Source organism: Seriola aureovittata, chromosome 4, assembly GCF_021018895.1.
Source record: "Seriola aureovittata isolate HTS-2021-v1 ecotype China chromosome 4, ASM2101889v1, whole genome shotgun sequence".
Taxonomy (NCBI): Eukaryota; Metazoa; Chordata; class Actinopteri; order Carangiformes; family Carangidae; genus Seriola; species Seriola aureovittata.
In genome coordinates, this window is record NC_079367.1 from 10805952 (window position 1) to 10829137 (window position 23186).

At 40.0% G+C, this 23186-nt stretch overlaps 1 protein-coding gene across 2 annotated transcripts in view; it reads left to right on the forward strand.

Moving 5' to 3' along the window:
- LOC130167545 (WD repeat-containing protein 49-like) overlaps positions 1–23186 on the forward strand; it is a 29964-nt gene that overhangs the window by 3339 nt on the left and 3439 nt on the right. For both annotated transcript variants that reach the window (XM_056373835.1, XM_056373836.1), the window contains exons 4-17: positions 1629–1802; positions 2330–2413; positions 2571–2663; positions 2820–2991; positions 6300–6467; positions 6971–7119; positions 7749–7982; positions 9073–9237; positions 11531–11646; positions 13590–13720; positions 19315–19416; positions 19596–19709; positions 20991–21181; positions 22802–22999. In XM_056373835.1, coding sequence (XP_056229810.1) covers positions 1629–1802; positions 2330–2413; positions 2571–2663; positions 2820–2991; positions 6300–6467; positions 6971–7119; positions 7749–7982; positions 9073–9237; positions 11531–11646; positions 13590–13720; positions 19315–19416; positions 19596–19709; positions 20991–21181; positions 22802–22999 — 2091 coding nt within the window. The remainder of the gene's footprint in view (positions 1–1628; positions 1803–2329; positions 2414–2570; positions 2664–2819; positions 2992–6299; positions 6468–6970; positions 7120–7748; positions 7983–9072; positions 9238–11530; positions 11647–13589; positions 13721–19314; positions 19417–19595; positions 19710–20990; positions 21182–22801; positions 23000–23186) is intronic.

A 23186-nucleotide genomic window follows, 5' to 3' on the forward strand; every position in this document is an offset into this window, starting at 1 on the left:
CAAACTTTGTGGAGGGATGAGGCATGGGCCAGGCAATATCCAATTAAATTTGGGGCAGATCCAGATCATTTACAATGAATTAGATGATTTTTTTTTTTTTTTCTCTCTCTGATGTCTGGTGTATGTTGTTTGACAATGGCCTTGGTGGAGTGCTGCTCTCCACTGAATGCCACTATAGTTTCTGTCTTTAATGTGTGAAGTGTGGCAGGACTTAAGCAGGGTAAATAGAAAATGCGAAAAATATAAAGCTACACTAATCAAAATTGTATGTAACAACAGATCATGTGACTGTGTAATGTAAAAGGGATTTGCCTGTAGTGACGAACCCACAGAGAATTATCATATGACTTTGCAATTTGCCTCAGTTCTACCTAAAGTTTTGGCAGCTTTCAGTGGGTAGTTTTAGTTTTACTGTCCACAACTTTAGTGTTTTCTCTATAGTCTATGCTCCCTTCCCAGCACCAAACAGCAGAAGTTAGCAACTAGCCAGTGAACATGGTGTAGTGGAAAACAGCTAAAGAGCCACATATTTCCCTCAGGAGATGGTAGTGACCAAGACAGAGCTAAAAAGTTAAGTGAGTATTGGATGTACATTCATCAGGCGGCCAAAAACGTGACACCAAATTACTGCTAATGTTTCTCTGTGTCTGCAAACATCTTGTATTCCAGTTTACATTCTGTTCTTATAGAAAGAAAACGGAAAGAACACAATGTGGGTGGGTGTCAGGGATGACAATCACACTTTCACCTTGACACCTGGGATGAGAGCCACAGTCTGAGTTTGGTCTTCATGACTAGCTAAAGGTTTCCATATTGGAAACTAACTGGGAAATTACAGCCCCCATTAACAGTAACATTTGAGCACCTCACGATTTAAACCAGGACAAAACACTAAAACACATTTTGTTACCATTCAACAATTACAGCTTCAGTAGGACTTAATTGAGACAGCAGACAGTCAGGTGAGTTTTTAAAGTAATATATACAGCAGTTAACAGAAAAACATGGTTGTAGATAAGTAGGTAGTTAGAATAATTAGAGATAATTACATGGCACACCAATCTGAGAGAAGGTGCAAAGCTTGCAGTTGGCTGTGGTAAAATGACCCCGTCTGCAGTAATTACACTGGTAGTACATCTAAGCCCTGACCTGTATTCTATGAGTATTAATAAACCTTTTCTTTCATTAAAGATAGTGTCTCTTTCCCATCAGACACTGTCGGTTCCAGCCTTTTTTTGCAGCTCTCTGTTTTGTTCTTGTAGTTCAGCCAATAAAATCCCATAATTCATTAATCCTCTTTGTTTTATTGGTTTCAGCACAGGACATGGCCTGCTCACTTCTATTCACTTGCATCCAATAAGACAAAGATTTGGGGTGGAGCATAGAGCAGCTATGAAGGAGAGGAAAATATAAAATAGCTGAAATATTTTAATCTCATTTTAAAGGCTTGAAGTAATTGATTTCACATTAAGATATTATAAACTGCACTGCAAAGAGTATTAAAGCTGTTCTGAAGGTCATTTTTTACAAAAGTGTAAAGTACCTAGAATCTTTCTGTTACTTTGCCCAGTCCCTATATTTGTCTAGGTAAAATACTGTTGCTCTGTAATGTCCTGTGGACTCTCCAGGTGTTGTACATGCAGAGTTCAGGCCAGTATCTGACTGTGAGTAAAGGAGGAACTGTAGGGCTGCGGGATGGAGAGGACATGTCCCTTCTGCACACCCATCGACTGCAAAACAGCACAGTCACACCCAAAGATCTCTGGGTCACAGACATGGTGCTGCTGCACAACATACACAAGGTGATCACTTTCTGAACATTGCATAACTTACAACTGATCAGTCAGCCAGTTATTTATTATTGGGGCCATGCCTGCTTATAGGGAAAGATTCCAGTTCCTGTAACATAGTATGTTATTAATGGAACTGAATATATAAATAAAAAATTAATAGGGAGTCTCAATTATTGGTTCAGACATTTTACTGCACAGAGGTAAACAAGCGTTTCACTCCATCAATTAATTATTGATCAGTGGCAGTGGTTAATGGAATTGCAGACATGCAGCTTATGCATAATGTTCAGAAAATAAACATTCATTTTTCTGTAATGAGACCATTAATTATTGATCAATATTTTTAATTAGCGTTCTTTAATCTTCAAATTCGCGGGTGACAGATGTAATTCAGTTGCATGACACACATGAAGACCTTTCAGTCGTACATCGATTCATCACAGATATTGTCAGATCATTATTATATCCTACTGATGAATTTGATTGCTCATTATCTTCTTGTCTCTCTGTTCCATTCGTTATTTCCTTTTTCTCAGATGGCTGTGTCATTTACGAGTAAGGAGGTGTGTTTTTATGACATACTGTCTAAACAGGACTTCAGCTGCAAGTATAAACTCCAGGTAACAGGTGTAATCCTGCTCCCCCTGAAAAAACAACAGTATATAACAATATATAATGTTATGGTTCTGTTGGTTTGAGCGTTTTCTATCATCACATTAACTCCTATTGTTGCATTCTTTTTGATGGATATTACACACCAGTTCTCATCTTCTCTAGGGTTTGAAGTTTACTCCCTGGTGTCTCGATTACTGGGTTGATCCCTCTCACCCTGACCTGGCCGTTCTCACCATAGGGGACATTGGAGGACAGGTAATCCACAGACTGAGAAAAGTAAAGGAAAAAGAGACAGAAAGAGGGAGGAGGAGGGAGGCAGAACATTGTCAGGAGTCTTCATCTTTCTGCATCATCTGTATGTGTTCTTCAGCCCATTGCTCCATAACAGTGTGTATGTATGTGTTTTCCCAGGTCAGTGCTTTATATTTCACCTCAGCTCAGATCTCTCTGTTTGAGAAACCCAGTCTGAGGATGGACTCAGATTCAGCAGGCATCATCCTATGGGACGAGCTGGTCAAAGGAAAACATCACTCCTGTTACACTGTGACACACCAAGTACACGCACCTGCCTGGGTTAGAAAAGGTAAGAAACACAAGCTCACACGCACAATGTTCTGTTTATGTACAGTATGTTGTTATAAAACATAGATACAAACCTATTTTTTTCTGTGTCTCTTTGATAATACCCAATGACTTGTAAAGAATGCACACAAGCACGTCTTTGTTGTAGCTTTATTTTCATTTCCCTCACTCTTCATTGTCTCGTCTCCCCACAAACACATTTCATATTGTATGTAAATGAGAGGGGTCAGCAGAAAGAGCGTACTGTACAATGGTAGATGTGTTCCAACATGCTGAAATATCAGAAAGCTGGTATTTCTAAATAACCAGATTCCTCTGATTGCTGTTGTTTGAAAGCATTGGAGATTCATGTTGGTGCCCCTAAAATCCTGTTATTTTTTTCCTAATTATCTGCCTGAGTTCAAAAATAGTTTTAATAGTTGGATACAATGAAAGCGAGGATACAAAGAGAGACGACAGTGAGAAAGAAAATGGAAAGAACACACTGTGGGTGGGTGTCAGGGATGACAATCACACTTTCACCTTGACACCTGGGATGAGAGCCACAGTCTGCATACTTTCTCGCTTTTTCAGTGTCACTACAATAACAGCTTATGCAACACCATGGAAATGCATGGGCGTGCCTTTGTCTCACACACACACACACACATACACACACACACACACACACAGACACACACACACATATGCTGTGAGTCCTGAGTCATCCACTTTATAGTCTTGCATAGCCAGACTTTTGACTATTGGCAGAAAGTCACAGGCTTGAGGTCTGGCCCCCTGAGACTCCTCACTTCAGCTCAGCGTGGGTAACAAAGAGGTCGCTTAGTTGTATCTTGATTGCGTCATTTGGATAGAGCCCCTCTGAAGAGTCACTGGGCTGTTTGATAATGATTCAGCAGAGGCAGCGCTCTGAGATTAGCTTGGCTGAAAGGGGAGATCCAGATAAAGGGGGAAAACAAGAATAAAGTGCATAAAAATAAGCACAACAAATGGGAAAACAAAGGGAAAACAAAAAAAGGGGGAAATAGAGGAGACAATGCCAAAACATTAAAAGCGCTGGTTAATTGAAATTTTACAGGCTGCGTGTGCGAGTGTGTGTAAAACAGTAAGAGATAGTGCATGTTAAGGATTTCTGTGTCTGCATATGTGTGAGTGTGTGGTGTTTTCAGAGTGTGAGAAAGGAAAGGAGGGGAACGTGTGCGAGTGTATATGTGTGTGTTTGCATACCTCTGGGGTGCTGGTGCTGTTCTTTTGAAGTTGCCCACCCTGCAGTATGAGTGGGCTTTGTACCATTAGACATGGCTGGTTATCCAGACCTCCAAACCTTCAGGCTCACGGGCCACCAGAGAGAGAAGGGGGGGAAGGAAGGAGAGAGAGGAAGGATTGGATGGGGTTGGTGGGGGGGGGGGGGGTAGAGAGGAAAATTGAGAGGAAATTAGGAGGAAATTGGGATGGACACAGACTTGTAAGGACAAGGAAGGTGAGGTGTAGGAAGTGTGTGTTTGTGAGCGAGGAAAGCATTAACATATCTGCCTAATGTGGTGATCAAAGAAAGGAAATAGAACATTAAGGATAAACGTTGGTGTGTAGGTAACATCAAATTTCCAAAAATGTGCAGCGATTTGTTGCAGAACAAAAAAAGGTTTGCTTTGATGTAGATTCTAAACTCATAGCCATAAAAGTGGCTAAAGCAGATGTTATGTATCTGGGTCTGCATCACAAATAGTTGGATTTTCTGATTTGGTGCGTGTCAGTGAAATAGACAAGGCCTCATTAAACAATGATGAGTCATGTGAGGCTGTCTGAAAACCCACTGATCTTTTAATTCACGGGGCGGAGAAAAGATCTGGTGTATGAAATGTAATCAGACGTAATTATTTGCCCTGGCTATGCAGCCGATCTTTGACCTACGGCTGTCACATGCCATCTCACAACCCACAGTTATTTGTGCAGTATTTGAAAGCTAAGCAGCTTCTAATAGAGACATGTGGCATCCAATTTAGCTGTTCTCAGTCAAAGTGTTAATTGAGATAGATGGCGATGCAAGATCCATTACATTTTCTGTAATACCAGTGAGCAAATCAAACCGGCGTAATTGTATGCTGTGCTGAGCGCCTGTGGATTGGCTGGTTTACAATGCAAAAGGGCTGCAGTCAATACACATTTACCACAGCCATCTCAGAAAGTGGTTGTCCTTCAGAGGTCTGGTAGTGCAAGAATTTTGGCATCAGCAAAGAGAAGTATCAATTGGAAGAAATGAAATGAACTGTGTTTCATCATCAACATATGCTGCATTGAGGTTTTACATTAGATTTGTTGGATTCAAAATGAATCTATTCCCTCTACTAGTAACTTCTGTTTCATTATTGCTCTGCACACAGCAGCTGCTTGAAAGCCAGCGGCATTTCCTTTCTTATGAGTTTGTACGGTTAGGATCAAATCTGTACAGATAAACATTTTAATGAGTGACGCCTATTGGTCTCTATCATATAAAAGAGAGAACACATTACTCGGGTTTTAAAATTACTTCATTGGCTCCCAGTCTGTTTTAGAGTCAATTTTGAAAATTTTATTTATCACTTTTTAAGGTTGGTAGTGGCTTAGCTCCTAAATATGAAACTGACCAACTGAGCAAAACTAAGTAAAGGTGTAAAGGTAAGTAAAGGTGATAAGTTATTCTCTATTCAGGCTCTTCTTCTGTGGAATGACTTGCCGGAGGAGATCAGGGAAGCAAATCTTTTTTTTTTTAAGAACTCACTATTTTAGAGTTGCTTTTCATTGATTTTTATGAATGCTTTTACTCTTTCTCATATTTTTTAATTTCTTAAAAATGATATTATTAGCATCATTATTATTCTCTCCACTTCATCACACATTCCCCCATGGTCAGGGTGTGTGGATACTTCTCTAAAATGCACAGGTTTCCCTGAGGTATCCCAGACTACAGACGCAACAAAAATCATAACGTAACCGGGTGATCCGTACTTTCACGTTACAAGTCAGTTGCAGTTTATCGTAAAATATAAACTTTGTATTGCTTTGTTCAGTTCTACATTTGAAACTAGCTGTCAAGCTGTCTCATGAGTGTGTGGTGCTGATGAATTCTAAACAACAGATTTATAAAACAGAAAAGTGAAAAACAGAAACTATAGACAAATATGTATTCTTCACATCCAGTTTCAAAACAACATGACAATCATGAGCGGGCTTGTTCTGTTCTCACTCTTTTCTGGATGTAGTGAAGCTAATTCCAGTATCTGGCACCCCACACACTACATTAACTTTTTGTCTCCTTCCTGCTTCCTGTAGTGCGTTACCTGGGATCACTGGAGGCTTTAGTGTCGTGTAGCACCAGACCACTGAGCAGCATGGTGATTGGCTGGAGGGAAAAGGAAACCAGGCGTCTACGAGTCACTTCTTTCATTACAAAGAGGGGAGTGTGGGACATGGACCACCACCGTGGGCTCAATCTGATAGGTGGGGGCAAATTCATAAAGTTCACATAAAGTTTAGTTAACTTGTTACGAGAAGTGCTCCTCAGTCTGTGAAAACAGTTTTATGCCTTCTGTGGGCTATGAAAGAACTCTCTGTTTTAGAAAAAAACAACCCTTAAGATGTCAACAGGGGAGCTGGAGCATGATCCATACTAATGACGAAAAGTCAGGATATCTCAGCCTTTGATTTGGACCATTCTCTTTTTAATCTTTTTCTTGTGAGACCAAAATCACAAATGGTATTACATTCTCTATCCTATCCTTAAGCCTTTGGTTTGAATAAGCGAAAACTTCACAAAAACAAAACTTGCAGGCAAAACAAATGCTGTAACAGTACTTTTCTATGTACTCACCAATACATAAAAAAAAAATAAGTACCGTCAAATGCTCCTTTAAATTGCTTGCAGGGGACTACAAACAGTATGGTTGCTGTAATTAACTGCTGTTAGCTTCCCTGCTAATTTGGGACATTCTGATTGATTGTAGCCACAGCAGGTGTGGATCATCAGGTCTTGCTGTGGAACCCTTATGTGACCTCGGAGCCAGTGTGTGCGCTCAGTGGGCACACGAGCCCTGTCGTCGCAGTTTGCTTCATACAGACCAAGCAACAACTGCTCAGCTACTCCAAAGATAAGGTAGGAGTGTGTGTCTCTGTGCGCAGCACTCTGCTAGAAGAGATAATGTAATGATAAAGAGCCCTCTCATATAATATTAATTGTGATACCTTGCTATAATTACTGCAGAGGAAGAAGGCTGCGGTACAGATGATTGGTAGCCTGTTTCACACATTGTAAGACCTGAGCAAAAATTAAGACCACATTAGCCTTTGTCTTTCTAATGCAAAGAGGATGTTGGTGCTTGTGCGGCTTTTCCTCTACCCATTGTAGCTCTGTGCATGTTTGCCTTCTCTTTGGTTTTTCTGAGGAGAATTAATATTTTAGAAGTGATTTATGTTCCAGCTGCTTTCTGCTCAAACACCATCTGCCATTGCAAGAAACTCTGAAAGCTTTGCCTCAGTTTCCTCTGGAAGAGTCATCCTGTTTGTGGCATAAAGCAATTTGGCAGGGTTATTGTGAATTCTGACTAAGTGGCACTCTCAGGAATGATTGTAATTGTTCGGTAATTATAACAGTGTCTTGTGATAATCATTGGTTTTTATTGGTTTTTATAGTAGCAGGTTTGACGTTTTTTTTTCCTGTTCATGTGGGGATTCTTATGTCTTCTACCCCTACAAAATACGCATTCCCCTTCATTGTCTCTCCAGGTCCTGTGTCTATGGGATGTCTCCAGTCAGCAGTGTGTCCACCGATTGGCTGGTGTCTTCCCAAAGACACAGGAGGACACACACACCCTCCTGTTCCTCCACGAGGAGCATCAGTTCCTCCTGCTCTCCTTCAACAGCTTGCTTCTTCTGCTAGAGACCGTGAAGGAGGAGAAGAGGACCAGCAGCCATGACCACCCTGTTACCTGTGTGCTGTATAACAGTCTGTTCAGACAGGTATGCAGGGGAAGTAGCTCTCTGAGACATTATTTCTTTGAGTTACATCTCTCACTTTTTTATAATTTTTTTAAAATATTTTTGTTAGATTTTTATAATTAATATACCTTTGTCCAGAGGCATATTGCAAGAAATAGATAGGCAGGATATAAATATTGTGACCTGGATGTGATGTATGAGCTACTAACAATAAATTTAGTGAGCAGAAAACTTTCAAAGATACTGATGAATTCTACAGTAGTTAAGTTTCAAAGTTCATTCTCGATCATCACTTCAAATGCTCTTTACTACAGATTTTGTTCAAATTTTAATTTTCTCTAAGCACTTTAAGGACAAGGTCCATTAGCTGATAAAGATCGTGTAATATGATCAAAAGCTACAGAACAGCTACTAGATGGACCTTGGTGTGACATTGTTTTGTAAATTCTAAAATAGTTTCTTCAAACATTTTAAATGCAAAAATATTAATGCAAATATAGGTTGTATTCGTAGGTCAGAAATTATGCTGACTTCAGTAAACATCTGGGAATGCTGTCATGGTACTGTTAGACCTAAATTTAATTTATTTTTTATAACACTTTGGTTTGCAACAGTTTGATATAACTGTGGCATTGCATTGCCATTTGTCTCATTGTTTCACAAAGGGATAATGCTTTCTACCTTTTCTTTGAACATATGCATCATTATTTTGTTTTGTTGCATGTTTTGTCCCTTTTGCCCCACTCTGCGACAGACTTAGACAGCTAATATTAGTTTCCCACACAGTGGAGCAACAAAACACAAATAAAAAATAGCTAATGCATCCAATATGAACATCTCTCATGTTATAAAGTGCATCCACACTTGATTTTTTTAAGCCTTTATTCCCACTTGACAGGAGCATTAGTAGCATATTTTTGTCCTTGGAGACTTAGCACAAAAATAAAGTGAAACGAAGCGAGGAGAGTGGTTTGGCTTTGTGAGAGTCATTAAAGAAAACATCAGTGGAACCTGCCCGTCTCACAGCATAAAACAGATCAAACTCTTGTTGATGATTGATATCCTCTTTCTCTGTGTGTGTGTGTTTGTTTGTGTGCGTTTGCGTGTGCAGGTAGTCAGCAGTGACTCTGCCTCCTCTGTGATCTGCTGGCAGGCTGACACGGGCCAAAAGGTCAAGCAGTTCCATCGTTGCCATGGCAACGCTGAGATCTCCACCATGGTCCTGGATGGTACACAGACCCGGCTGTTTACTGCGGGCACTGACGGAGAGGTCAAAGTAAGCGGACAGACACACACACACACACACATACACTTGCTGATTCAGCTGTGAACCGTATCGCTGCAGGTCAGTCCTCATAGAGATGAAAGTCTGAAATACACTGACTGAAATGCAAACAAGGCAGGGAATGAAAAGATAAGACAAAGAAGGCTAAGTGGCAAACTTTTAGAAAACATTTCAAATAACTTCTAAGAATTGGTAACTACCTCTGAAATACGAACATTTCCATGTTGACTTGTTGTAATTTGATGAGATGAGAGATGAAATTGACAAAATTAAACATAGGTGCAGCCAGAACCAAAAGGAGCTATAGCTCTGCCATTTAACCTCACTGACACCTATACATTGTTCTATGCTCACACCTTCTGATCACAAAAAAGCAGGATTTATACTTGATACAAGAATTTAATGGCTGTCAAAGCTTGTAGGTTTTTCATTAATAGTTTAGCTTCACATTTCACTTGTTGATAGCACCAAGAGGAACCTAAGTTGGATGTGTCGTACATGATCAGGCCATATAATCCTTTAATTACATTCCTCCCAGTAACTGCTGAAGATTCACTTTGTCTCATTACTGAACTGTAGAATACTCTTGTGCAATCACCACAATTGTGTTATTTCATACACTGTGATGGAGAGCAGCAAGTGCTTCATGTTGTCTCCACATTAAACATTCCCCACCGGCATCAGAAACTTGAACAAAACACAAACAGCATGTGCCAACCAATCGCAGTTCTTGTGGTCTTTGATGGCGTAGACCTGACATACATTCACATTTTTAAGGAGGTTGGTAGCTATGCTGTAACCCCTTAACACCTAACTGTAAATCCACCTTGAAACTTTTTAGTGGCCGAAAGAAGCAGAGGCTGTAGAGGGACACCATGAGTTCCTGTAACGATACACGAAACCTGCTCTATCTCATTTTCAAATTGGTTGCTGTTCTTACGTGTTGGAAAGGAACTGACACTTTAAATGATGAGTGTTTGTTTACCTTTTTGTGTATTTAAAAAAAAAAAAGTTATAACCTTCTCTGTCTGTATATTCTCTAATTAGTGTTGTTCATAATTAGCCACTTAACGAAAGAATTTTGATCTGAGTGGTTATTCTCCACTGTGGGTCTCACAGTTAACAGACTACACAACAGACTAACACCAGAGCATGCTGACATTTCGCTATTTCTGAATAAAAACCAGTAGATCTGGCCTGTTCATTTTAATTTGAGGTTTAATGCCACTCCGACTCTGTGTAATGTGAGCACTAGTTTGGCTGTTCAACATCAGAAGATCAAGAAAAGGCCAAGAAGCGTATTCTACCTCTGCTCTTTTTTCAATCACACGTTGAGCTGAAGTTTATAACAACCTCATGAATTTATAACGGAGAGCTTTTCATGTGTTCCTGCACAGACAGGCTTGTGCGACTTCTCTGGGCAGAATCCTGTCTTGCATGACTTTTTATTTTTCTTTGAGTTTCAAATGTCAGTTGGAGTATAAAACAATGCGATTCTTTGTGACTAGATAAAATAATTATGCACATTATAATCCACATAATCAGCCACATCAGCTCTCTGACCCCATGAACCCTTGTGAAAATGCAACTGTGAACATTCCTCTCATGTGCAAGCAGTGTCAGATGTACACTCACAGTGCTATTTGAAACGAGCACACAAGTCATTCCTGACAGAAGAAGCAGGCACCCCTTGAGCCAACTAGTGACTGCAGGTATCATCTCTCCAATCTTCATCAACCTTGAACCCATGGTGTAGCAGTTAGTGCCATTCAGAATTTAAAAAATAAAAAGCAATTCAAATTTTGATCTTTTAATTGCAGTGTTCCCACTGGGCCAATCAGCGTTTCTTTCTTAAATGTCAGGACACAGATCCAAGCTGCGTCTTCATGCAAAACTGGACAGACAATGTCAGATCTTACCTGAGCTGTCATGATTGATGGACGTACAGTGGAATAGGACCAACGCCCCTCCTCAGTACTCAATCCAGAACCTTTTCATCACTTACTTAAAAAAAAGAAAAGCAGTTACACTTCTTTCATTAATGAACACAGCAGCAAATATTATACTTTCTCTGTTACATCTTAATTTTTCTAACAAGAAATTGCAATTGTAGTGAAGTAAAGGGAAGTAAAAAACATTGACCGAACACGTATCTGTAGTGACAAAACCTTCTGAATTTCCTGAGAAAGTGGCTATTTTCTGTTGCCATTTGGATGTGCTTTGAAATTAAGCACATTTGGTGTTGTGATAGCACTTTGAGTGTAGCTTGTGATGTCTTTTGCAGGTGTGGGACTTCAATGGCCGCTGCCTCCACAAAATGAATGCAGGTGTGGGCCGGGCTGTGGACATCTCACAGGTCCTGCTGTTGAAGAGGAGCATACTGGTGATGGGCTGGGAAAGGTACTTAACATGAATGATTATCTTTTCTTTAACAGTATTCATCTTCTGTTTCACTTCTTCAAATATTGAAAACTAAATAAATATTTTTGCACACTGTATATGAAAGAGACTGCACCTGTCAAAAAGTCAGAAAGAGTATGTGAGAAATACTGTGTGTGTGTGTGTGTGTGTGTGTGTGTGTGTGTGTGTGTGTGTGTGTGTGTGTGTGTGTGTGTGGTTATGTGTCTGCTCCCTCTGCCTGCCAAGGACTCAAAGCCAACCAGGCATCTGGACTCTAACGAGTCAGAACGCTCCAGGGTGCTACCAGTCACTTTAGTATCACTACCTCAAATGTATACTCTGTGTGTGTGTGTGTGTGTGTGTGTGTATGTGTGTGCGCGCGTGCGTGTGTCCTTCATCTTCATCAACATTTCACACCCTGTGAGCTGAACTCAGCAGTGTGCTATCAACAAGTAATACAATTCCCTCTGTCTCTCTCTCTGTCACACACACACACACACACACACACACACACACACACACGCACATGCACACACACACTTTCTGGCTCTCTGGGGTGTCACAGTGGTAAGGAGAACATGGATGACATATCAGCAGCAGTAAAATAAATTAGTGTTTCCTCACATCCACCTACACCACAGTTTAATCTATATTGTGCCGTATTGCATTGGCACCTATGCTGCTCATGCCATTTCATGCAGGTTGAAATATCCACATCCCATCGACATCCACTATGGTTTAAAACTGAGCAATGTGTCTAATTTTTTCATTTCATGTCCAGTGGCTGCACAACAATAAAAAGCAATACAAGTACTGTCATGACACAGAGCAACAGATTAAAAAGGTTGAACTCATTGCCGGTGTGCTAAACTCCATGGAAATTATGCATATTAAAGTGTTTCATATGCATCATGTCTGCTGTAGCACTGTAGTGTACACGAACAGTTTCCAAATTCATTACTGCCTTGAGCAGGTAACATAAAGTTTGAATCTGTTGCAGGGGATACTATAATTTACACTGGAATACATTAATCCTAACGAAGCATTACAAAATAAAATGTATTAAATGTCAAATACAGTCTCTACTCTACCGGTTCCTTCGTTTTTCTCTCTTGGGATTGAAAATCAAATGCCATTAAATGAAATGTCCCTCATTGGAGACACATTGTTCTACTGCTCCTTCTACTTGCTACTATTACTGATACTAGTATTACTTCTACTGCAACTGCTACTACTACTATTACTATTTCTACTATTACAGCTACTGCTACTACCACCACTGCTATTAGTACTATTACTCCTATTACTAATGCTGCTACTGCTGTCACTACTACTGCTATTACTACTATGATTGCAACTGCAACTATTAATACTATTACTGCTAGTACTTCTCCAACTATTACTACTACTCCTGCGATTATTACTGCAGTATTACCACTATTACTATTACTGAAATTACTTCTGCTACTCTACTATAACTATTACTACTGCTACTATGACAATTAGTGATACTACAGCTAGCTCTACTTTTAGTACTACTACTATTACTATTATTACTACTACTGTGATTGCTATTGCTACTGGTGTTACTACAACTGCTATTGCCACCGTTACTACTAGTACTATAATTACTGCTGATGCTACTGCCATTGCTCTTACTGTTACTGCTATCGCAACCTCTACAAGTATTACTACTACAACATTTCCTGTTACTGCTACTACCACCATTACTATTACTACTACTGGTATTATTGCAATACAGTATAGTGGTAATAATTAAAAAGTATAGTATTAACACCTCCTGAGTGAGAGTGTGTGGATGAACCAGGCTGTACATCAACATCTAAAGAAGTTCTACAAGGTTTGTGTCTGTGGTGCATTTTTACACACTTTTCTCTCCTCTGATTACCTCTGTCTCTCTCTGTGTGTCGCCCTCTCTGTAGGATGGTAACAGTTTTCCGTCTGCATTCCTTCTCGCAGTCTTTTGTTGAGCCCTCGGAGTGGAAGGGAGGCGTTCAACATCGTGGTGATTTGCTTTGTGCTGCCTTCCAGCCTCCACAGACTCTGGTCACAGGTGTGTGTGTGTGTGTGTGTGCGTGTGTGCTTGTGTACACACATGGTAAGCACTTCTTATATGCTGCGTGTACTAAGTCAACTTGCCTTCGCACAGTAAAGTGCTTCTACATGTGCACTCTTATTATTTTGGTGTGTTTCTCCTTCCTTTCTAAATTACACTTTCATGACTTAAATTAAGAACGAGGGCTCATGCAGAGGAAAGAGAGAGACGATAAGAGGAAAAAACAAAGGATGGGAAATAAAAATGAATCATAGAAAAAAAAGTCAGTGGAATGAAAAATAAGTGGATGCAGTTATCTGCTGATTAAAGTAAGTGGTGTTGTTATCAAAGGACTCGAGCTCCACATGTCTCTCTCTGCTGGAAATATCTCTGTGTTTTTGTGTGTCTGTGCACATGCGTAGGCAGAAAGCGACTTAATATATTTCACAATCAAATGAATGTGTACTACAACTCAAACGTTTGTGAACACCGTGCATTTTAGCATTTTTGGTTAAATGTCAAACAATATTACAAATTCAGTAAAAGTAGCAATTAAAACGGTGTAAGATCTGCCAGACCCTTTTAACTCAGAGTTCTTCCATTTTGCCCTTTGTTAGTATAAAAACCACATTACTGAAGTATACAGTAATTAAAATTTTTTTTCTTCATAAATCTGTATTTTTCTATCTCAGGGGAACAACAGCTTCCATTTTCCATGTTGTGAGCTGATATTTGCCTCCACCACAGACAGAAATACTTACATGTGAGAGCCTATTAATTGGCAAGTTCCTAATTGAATTTTTAATTAGAGCTCTATTAAAGGCAGATGAACTGGAAAGGTCAAGAAAGATATTAGATAAAAAAAACATAGTGCTATAAATGAGGGATCAAGATCGTTGCAACATAAAAAGCTACAAACGCTTCTCATTACAGTTATTCCTATTCTTTACTTGTATTTTCACATTTTAATTTCTAATCTCTTCTTGTGTGTGTGTGTGTGTGTGTGTGTGTGGTAATCTAAGCATAACTACTAGCACCACCCAAAAAGAGCTTGCAGGAAATTTTCATCCTCTGTTTTTGTCTTGCCATTGTTTTTTGTTTGTTTGTCTGCACTAGTAATAGGTTGAACAGAAGGAGTGGAGATTTTTAATTCTGCTAAGGGGGTTTTTATTTGTGGATTGGTTTGTTTAGTTCATTTATCCGCAGGACTACACTAACAGGAGGAGGGATGGGGCGTGGTCCTGGGAAGAGCCCATAAAATTTTGATGTTGATTGGGTTAAAGGGGCGGATCCAGGAATATTTCATCACATTCCTTCAACATTGCATTTTTCACCATTTCATAAATTTCTCAGGAAATAATGTTTGACTCTCGATGTCAAAAATCAGACACAGTAACAAAAGCGGTTGCGACACAGCTATGACGCAATTCATATGGCTGTAGAGCTGTATAAATTGTATAAAGCAGATGTCTCAGACTACAGTTCCTTCTTCATTTTATTTTTCAATTATAAAAGCTAGACAGACGTGTAGGATTGTTAGGCCTTGAGTGAGGTTTTCCCTCTATTGAATGCCATTCTAGTTGTCCTTGTAGTCATCACGTCACTGAGGGGGTATTCATTTTGTAGTTTTGTTGCTACACAAAACATTTGACAAAAAAAAGCCTATACAATTATACACTAGAGAAAATTATCCAAGGTTAGCATCAAAAAATCCATGTGATCAGGCAACTGAGCGGTGAAAGACTCAAATGGCAATGACTCACACATGTGAAATCAGTATATAGTAAAATCACAGCAGCACTTATTAAAATGCAGAGACACTGGGAGCCTCTGGCTAATGGAAGAGCAGATGAGGAGTTTTCTGTCTTCGTTCAATCACTCTATTTTTTATTCCACGTCTGTGAGTTCATGCAGACTTTGAAACTTGTCTCCAAAGTTTGTGTGCATGTTTTTAAAGTTTTTCTTGTTGTTATCTTTTTTTAGTTTTTATGATTTTTGAGGCGTCGGAATTCAACCCTGTAGCACTTTTGATCCCATTTAACAAACTTGAGCAACTCAAGACCAACAACCACCAAGGAACATCAACATCTTAACAAAAGATAGGTAAAGGGACTCAGCCTGTTAAGGTCTTTAATATGTGAAGACAGCATAGTTTGAAATACCAGCAATACCCCTCAACATCCATCACTTTTCTTGGATTTTTCTGCCTGAGGGATTGAACTGGCAATCCTCCAGTCACTCGTCCAATTCTATAACCATCAAACTACAAACACCCTGCACCCAATTTGCCCCACTATGCTCTTCAGTTTGTAAAGTTGTATCACTTCAGGTCACGTATCGAAAGTTCAGTTTCAGTTTACCAGTCTGTGCTGGCAGAGCGCTGACATAAACGGCAGACCTTCCCTGGCCTTTCGAGACGTATCAGCTCCAGAGATAAGTATAGAGAGAGATAAAGTGAGGGATGGAGGTAGAAAGATAGATAAGTGCGGGTGTTCTCAAAGCTGGGAGGAGAAATGGTTTGGAAGGAAATGAACAGTTGGAGCTGGAACAAAAACACAATTCTGGAGCTACTTTGTGAAGTTGGAAACTTCAAAGTTTGCTCTTTAATTTCTTTGTCGGCGTGTTCAGCTTCTCTCTCCGCCTGCTTCCTCTCTTTTTCCCAGTCTCTAACTGACACTCCCTCCTCACTGCTGTTTATTTTTTACCTCTCTAGTTAGCCCGCTGCAATTCTTTCCCCACCCACGTATACACACACACACACACACACACACACACATCCCAACGCTGCACCCTCCACCTCCAATTTAATCCAAATGCCCAATTTAAATTATGTTTATTAGAGCTCTCTCAATGGGAGTGAGGGGAAATGAGACAGAGCATTTGCTGTCTTTTAAGGGTGTGTGTGTGTGTGTGTGTGTGTGTGTGTGTGTGTGTGTGTGTGTGTGTGTGTTATAATGCTGCAGGGTGGGGGTTTGCATATGCTAGAAAGAGAGAATAAAATTACAGTGTGTGTTTATTCGCATAGGCCAATGAAATGTGACATTCTGGTTGCATTTTCTGTCTTAAACCAAATCAGTGATTCCTTTAGTTAATAGCTGATGCAAGAAATTGACAAATCAAAAACTATGATTGAATATTTTGCAGCCTGGCAGCAAGAAATCCCCATTTATCTGCGATTTCTTTTTTGTTCATTACCTGCTGTCACTCAGCCAATAGTGATGCTTCTCAAAGTCTGATGAATGAGTAAATAGTATTTTATATCATAAATGAAATTGCTCTACCTGATAATATCTTTGGAAAGAGTTGATGGTTTCCTCTAGAAAGACAGTAGATGAAATGAGCGTCTACTTCATGAGCACTGTGTGGATATACTGTGGGGTACAGGTATATCCAGGTCAGCTAATGCCTTGTCAAAAAAAAAAATTCATAAAAGCATGCAATTCATTCATAAATTCCTCCTACGCTTTCATATCCTGTGCATTGCTTTCTCTTTCTCATTTCCCTTTGGGCGAATGTGGAAAAAAAAAAAAGGATGAATCACATTCACGTCCCGATTTCCTACATTTCCACACTTATCTTCGCACACACTAAAGCAAAAGGTTGATGTGAACTATATACTATGTTATTTTCTACATTAACTATTTTTGCAAAATTCTTTCTTCTCCAAATCCGCCGAGCACAAAGGCGGCGTCTAAAAGCGATGACGCATTAGTTTCAGTTGGCAGCATATTTCTTCAGGGTTGCAGCGAGTAATGCTGTTTTCACATCAAAGCATGCGTGCTGCCAAATTATGTGTTAGTGCCGCCAAGTGAAAGCAGTGGTGGCATTGTGGCCACCAGTGACAAAAGTTAATTTAAAGTTCTGTTGGACACACACACACACACACAGATGCTCAGGACTATGTGTGTGTGTGTGTTTTGTGTGTGTGTGTGTGTGTGTGTGTGTGTGTGTGTGTGTGTGTGTGTGTGTGTGTGTGTGTGTGTGTGTGTGTGTGTGCGCGCGCGTGTGTGAGTGTATGTGTGTGTCTGTGTTTTTTTACATGCATGTGTTTGTTTGTGTCTCAAGTCGAATCAAGTTGCAGCAAGAACATTTGGCTGATGTGGGACTGAAGCCTCCTCATCCATATTCAGAGTCTTTGCTAGGTTCCGCTTGGCTTCTCACACACAGACACAGTCAAACACACACACACACACACACACACACACACACACACACACACACACACACAGTAGAGTACATGTACGCAGGGTTCCTGTGTACCTCTTCAGTCACAACCTCCTCTTTCTCACGCTTCCTTCTTTCCTCGGATCCCTTAATCCTCCATGGCTGAACACCCTCCAAGAGACCAACGACCAACTCATCTGAACTTTGATGGACAGCCAAAATGTTTTAGAAATGGAAATCAGAATACCAAATGACAGCAGGGACATCGTTTTCAAGCAGGGGATGCTCTGATCTATATATACTGTACATTTCAGATTTCTTTGTTGACAAGTTTGGGACCACAAGGGAAATTCCACTGATTTTACACACAAAGTCTGTTTACAGGTCTTGAGTAGTAGTCCACGAGCATGACACAACTGAATCTCCAACTGTTGGTGTTCGAGTTGCATTGTGAGGAATGTAGGCGCTAGGTTTTGACAAGAAAGAAGAATACATAGAGCAAGAAATAGATACTGACAATTTTGATACTTTTTTGAGTCTAACAATGTTATAGGAGTGCGATGTTAAATTGGTGGAGTGCTCCTTTAATGAAAAGGAGCTATGAGAGTCTGTTAGTGTTCAGCGGTAGGTACAGTACCTCCTTGTAGTCTGCTTCTTCCATTACTGAACATGTAGGGCTGTTTGCTGTGGACACGGTTTAATGTTAATCCATCTACATCTTAAAGCTCAAAATTGTGTAGGTGATGCAGATATCTACACTCTCTCATCCCCTCTATCCCTCTCTGTCTCTCTCTGTCTCTCTCTCTCTCTCTCTCTCTCTCTCACACACACAGACACAGGGCATGATAAAAGTTGCTTGAAATACAGAAGCTGGCCCTGGGCTGCATGAATAATGCAGACGACCCAGACTCTCATAAACTTTATACCTCCTATTGCTCTCACACATACACACCCGCCATAACACACCCCTCACACATCTCATTAACTCCTGCTGTTCAACTGTCGAACCACCTGATGAGATGCCCACCTTATATAATAAACGCACACAGACACAGATACACACACACACACACACACAATTTCTGATATATGAGAATTATTTGAAAAGCACTTTCTCTTGAGGTGACTGTTAAGGGTTGACTAGTGGAACAGATGGTAGCTGGGGACAGATGTTGACTTTTATCTTATTTAAAGTGTTTTTAGTGGCTGGCTTGCATGATTCAGCAACGTGAGGAAAGTAAAAGTGTGTGCGTTGACAAAAAGTTTTTGTGTAGACTGTATTTCTTTTGAAAATGTGATGTTTTCTTTCTCTGTGAAGGTACTCAGTGAATATGAGAGCTCATAAAGCTTTGGAAGTGTCTTTTTCCGATACAAAACCGCCATAAAGCAACATGCAATGTTAAGAAGGCTTCTGAGAAGTTCCTGCTTTTTGTTTCTGATGTGCCCAGGAAGCTACGATGGAGAGATTATAGTGTGGAACAACAGCACAGAAAAAGCTTTGAGGAAACTGCAGCCGCATGCTGAACACGAAAACGACAAGAAACAGCAAGGTCTCACGTTCACAAATAACTTCAACAAGCACTTTATTCTGCAGTTGTGTAGTTTAATCTGTTCTGTATTTTCAAACGAGGGTGAAAAGTGCAACTCTTTAAAAAGACTAAATTATGTAACTGACTTTCCTTATTTTTTTCTTTCTCCGTCAATACTTTGCTCAACTCTTCTTTTCTAGGTAATTCCCCTGATTCTCATCTTAGTTCGAAAGGCAAAGATGACTCAGAGAGCTTCATTGCCATCACCAGACTGTTCTTCATACCAGGACGCACATCTGCCGCTGCAGCTCCAGGTAAAATATAAAAAACTAAATATCAACTGCGTAGTAACTATCAGACTTAGACTATGTGTTGTTTGTTAAAGTAGGTTGAGGAACATATGGGAGATGTCACAAAATAACCCAAATTTCTACCCAAATAAATTCTGCATTTTGACTTCAGTGACCGGCCTGGTCTCAACGGTTTCATTTCATTTCATTCCACATCGTTTCTTTACTGAATAACCCCTAATCCTCCCCCTCCCCTAACTGAAACAACGTAAAATGACATGAAAAGCTTAAAATACATAGACACGCTACTGTCTCTGAAAGCGGCGTGCTCTTGAACCACAATCCCATGATAATACATAGCAGTGACAGTTTTGCCCCATTTAACATGTCGTCATACCCATAAGATGTTGCCAGTTTTATTATTTCAATAAAACCTATGGAGATTTTGGCTTTTTGTTTCATATATAGTAGTTTGAGCTGCTTTGTGGAAGCCTGCGATTTGAAGAGTTATAGCTGATGCAAATACAGAGAAGTTATTTCAGACAGTCGAAAGAGTTCAACAATCAAAAGCCTTTTTAATGCCAGATACACTGCATATTCTGCCTTGCTTTTGTTGTTGAAATACACAATTGCACAGTGGCACATTACTATTTGTGTATTGTGTTTACACATTACAAAGACAGTAGGGCTGCAGTCATCTTTTCCTAAGATACTGTATAATATCTCCACATCAGTGATTGTTTGATGTGTTGAGTTTGCTTCAAGTTTTCCAGTTTCTAACTACATTTCACATGCAGCAACTCAAGTTCTGAAGTTTACTATTTGTACTTTATCTAAATAATACCTGTGGTTGTTTGGGTTTTTATTCCAGCTTGATTTATTCTCAGTTTTATTCCTGCAGTAGCTGCTGCTTCTGCTAGCAGAAAGAAAACAGCCTCTGGACCCTGGCCTTTATGCCTTCTGCTCAGGCTGACTGTGGCAACGATGTGTGTGTTTGTGTTGAGACTGAGCCCTTGTCTAACAGTACTGAGCTGCTGTCAATAGAGCTGTTATGAGTTTCTGAGATGCAGGATGCAGCTCATTTAGAAGGAAACCATAACAGCCTCAGCCACTTTTTGACCCTGTTTCTGCTCTCCTATTAACAAAAAGGCTTTTTTGTAAGAAAGTTTGTTTATATCTGTAATTTTTCTGTCTATTTAAGTGAATGTGCACATTATCCGTCTGGTCTACGGGGAGTCTGAAACATTCTTCTTTCATTGATCTTGTGTATCACTCCCAGCTCCAAACTCATATATTTCTGAACAGGTGGTGCAGACTTGGTGTCCTGTGGTGGTTCGGGTGTGGTTAGACTCTGGAACACCATCCATAGCCGTCTCGTGGGACAGTTCACAGCTCACAACAGAGATCTGGGATCTATTGTCATGACAGTCAGCCCGTGTGGAAAATATTTAGTCACTGCTGATAGAGAGGGAACAATCAAGACATGGGACTTACAGGTAGGTTTTTGTCGTGCACACATTGTACATCAGCTGCAGTGGACCGCTCCAGTCCACACTGAGGAGTAGCATGACACCATGACATGTGTGTATACTGTAAAAAGAACAAGAGGCAGAGTGACAGAGACAGAGGGAGTGATGGTGACTGGTGAACACAGAGCTGAAGGGAGAGACGGAGATCAAGAGACAAACTGATACACAGTGAAGAAAGAGTGAACCTCGATATTTCCATTAGATCAGGCATGTTGTTCACTCTGAAAATGACAGCACTGTCTGTCATTTTGACGCCTCAGCAGCTTGCTAGAGCACAACCACGCCAGTCAATCTTCTAGAAAATCTCCACTGATATATTAGCAGAAGAAGGCAACATCCCCATCCTCTTTGGTTTTTCATTTTAAATTTTAGGGGCAGTTAGACTGAATGAGGAAAAACAGTGATTTACCACGATTCCACTAGAAGAGGATGAACGTCAATCATTTTTGCCAAGTTTGCTGATCACAGATTCACTCCAGCACATAAACACTACATGCATACATCACACATTTTGTTGATTGAAGAGTTTCCGATACCTCAGAGAGACCTTTTGACTTTTTGACTCTGGTTATGGAGACTTGGATCGCGCCGTCGGTATCAGGCATTGCTGCATCACTGTCATGCTCATAATCGCAGTAAAAGAACACCCTCTCGGGTATTATTGCCACAATATTCAGAGCTCAACTCTCCGTCACAGTTCATAAGAGGGGATGAATTCAGATGGGTGCATCTCATTTGGCTCCCAGTTTAATTTATGGAAATGTATGTATGTATGTAGCAGAGTTGAAGAAGTTGGGCGAGCTCAGTTCTCTGGTAGAAATCCTGTCCTTTGGCAAGTTGGCGCATGCTTTGGAATCAGCTGGATGACTAACATGATTGCGCAGTATAGCCTATACAGTGTTGTCCTCTCAGACACAGGATTTTGCAGTTGAGCACCAGGTCTCATCCTAACATGACGCAGTAGTTTTTTATATATGTGTATTTATATTACACAACATGTAAAATAAAGTGCTTGTGTTAATGATAACATTGCAGTGGGCCATGATGTAGAGTAAGTAGTAGAGAAAAAGGGTTTTGAAAGCTCTTAGCCAGACTGTGCAACAGATTTATGACTTGTGAAACTGCAATTTTGCCTTTTTTCAGGCTGATTATTAATGATTTGTAGATGATTATTAATCATTATCCTCACTTCAAACTATTTAAGAGGCACGCTGCCCACAAAATGTGTTCCAGTTTCTTCAGCTTTTTTGTTAATTTGAGCTAATGATGCAGTTAAATAAATTGATATATAACTGAGTTTCAGTTACTAAAACAGGCAGACAAAGTGGATAAATTAGCTTTAATTAAGACTATGTCATCAGCTAGCCTAACTTTTTAAAATTTTTTTATTATTAATGTTTCTTGCAGCAAAACATTTAATGGCCATGAAGGGTGAAGTTTTTTTTTTTTTTTACATTTTAAAAGTGATTCTATGTATGAAGAAAATTCGTCAGATTCATTAATTGCTTTAGTTTTGATGAATTGGTATTAATATCCTATGATAATATACTATTAAATAATCCACTGCTTTGCTCCGCTGTCCCTCAGCATTATTGTCTTGAGCCGGATGATGGAATAACCGAAGAACCTCCAAAACTACTGCTTAGTTTTCGCACACACCTTGATCGTGTGACTCACCTGGAGACGTGTGTCCACGGTAACAGGCTTCTCCTCCTCTCTGCATCGTCAGACTGCAGTGTGGCTCTTAGCTACCTGCCAGGGGATACCATCGGTCTGTTCGGACAGGTGCACAAACACACACACACACACACACACACACATACAGAGGTCATTAAGTGCACTGTAATAACTCGAGTCACATAACATAACCTGTATGTTTGAAATAAATTGTTTTGGATGGCAGAGATATTGTTCGGTGCCACACTGTCAAGGTAATGGCCTTAGATCCTCGTGGTTCAAACGTACAGTGGTG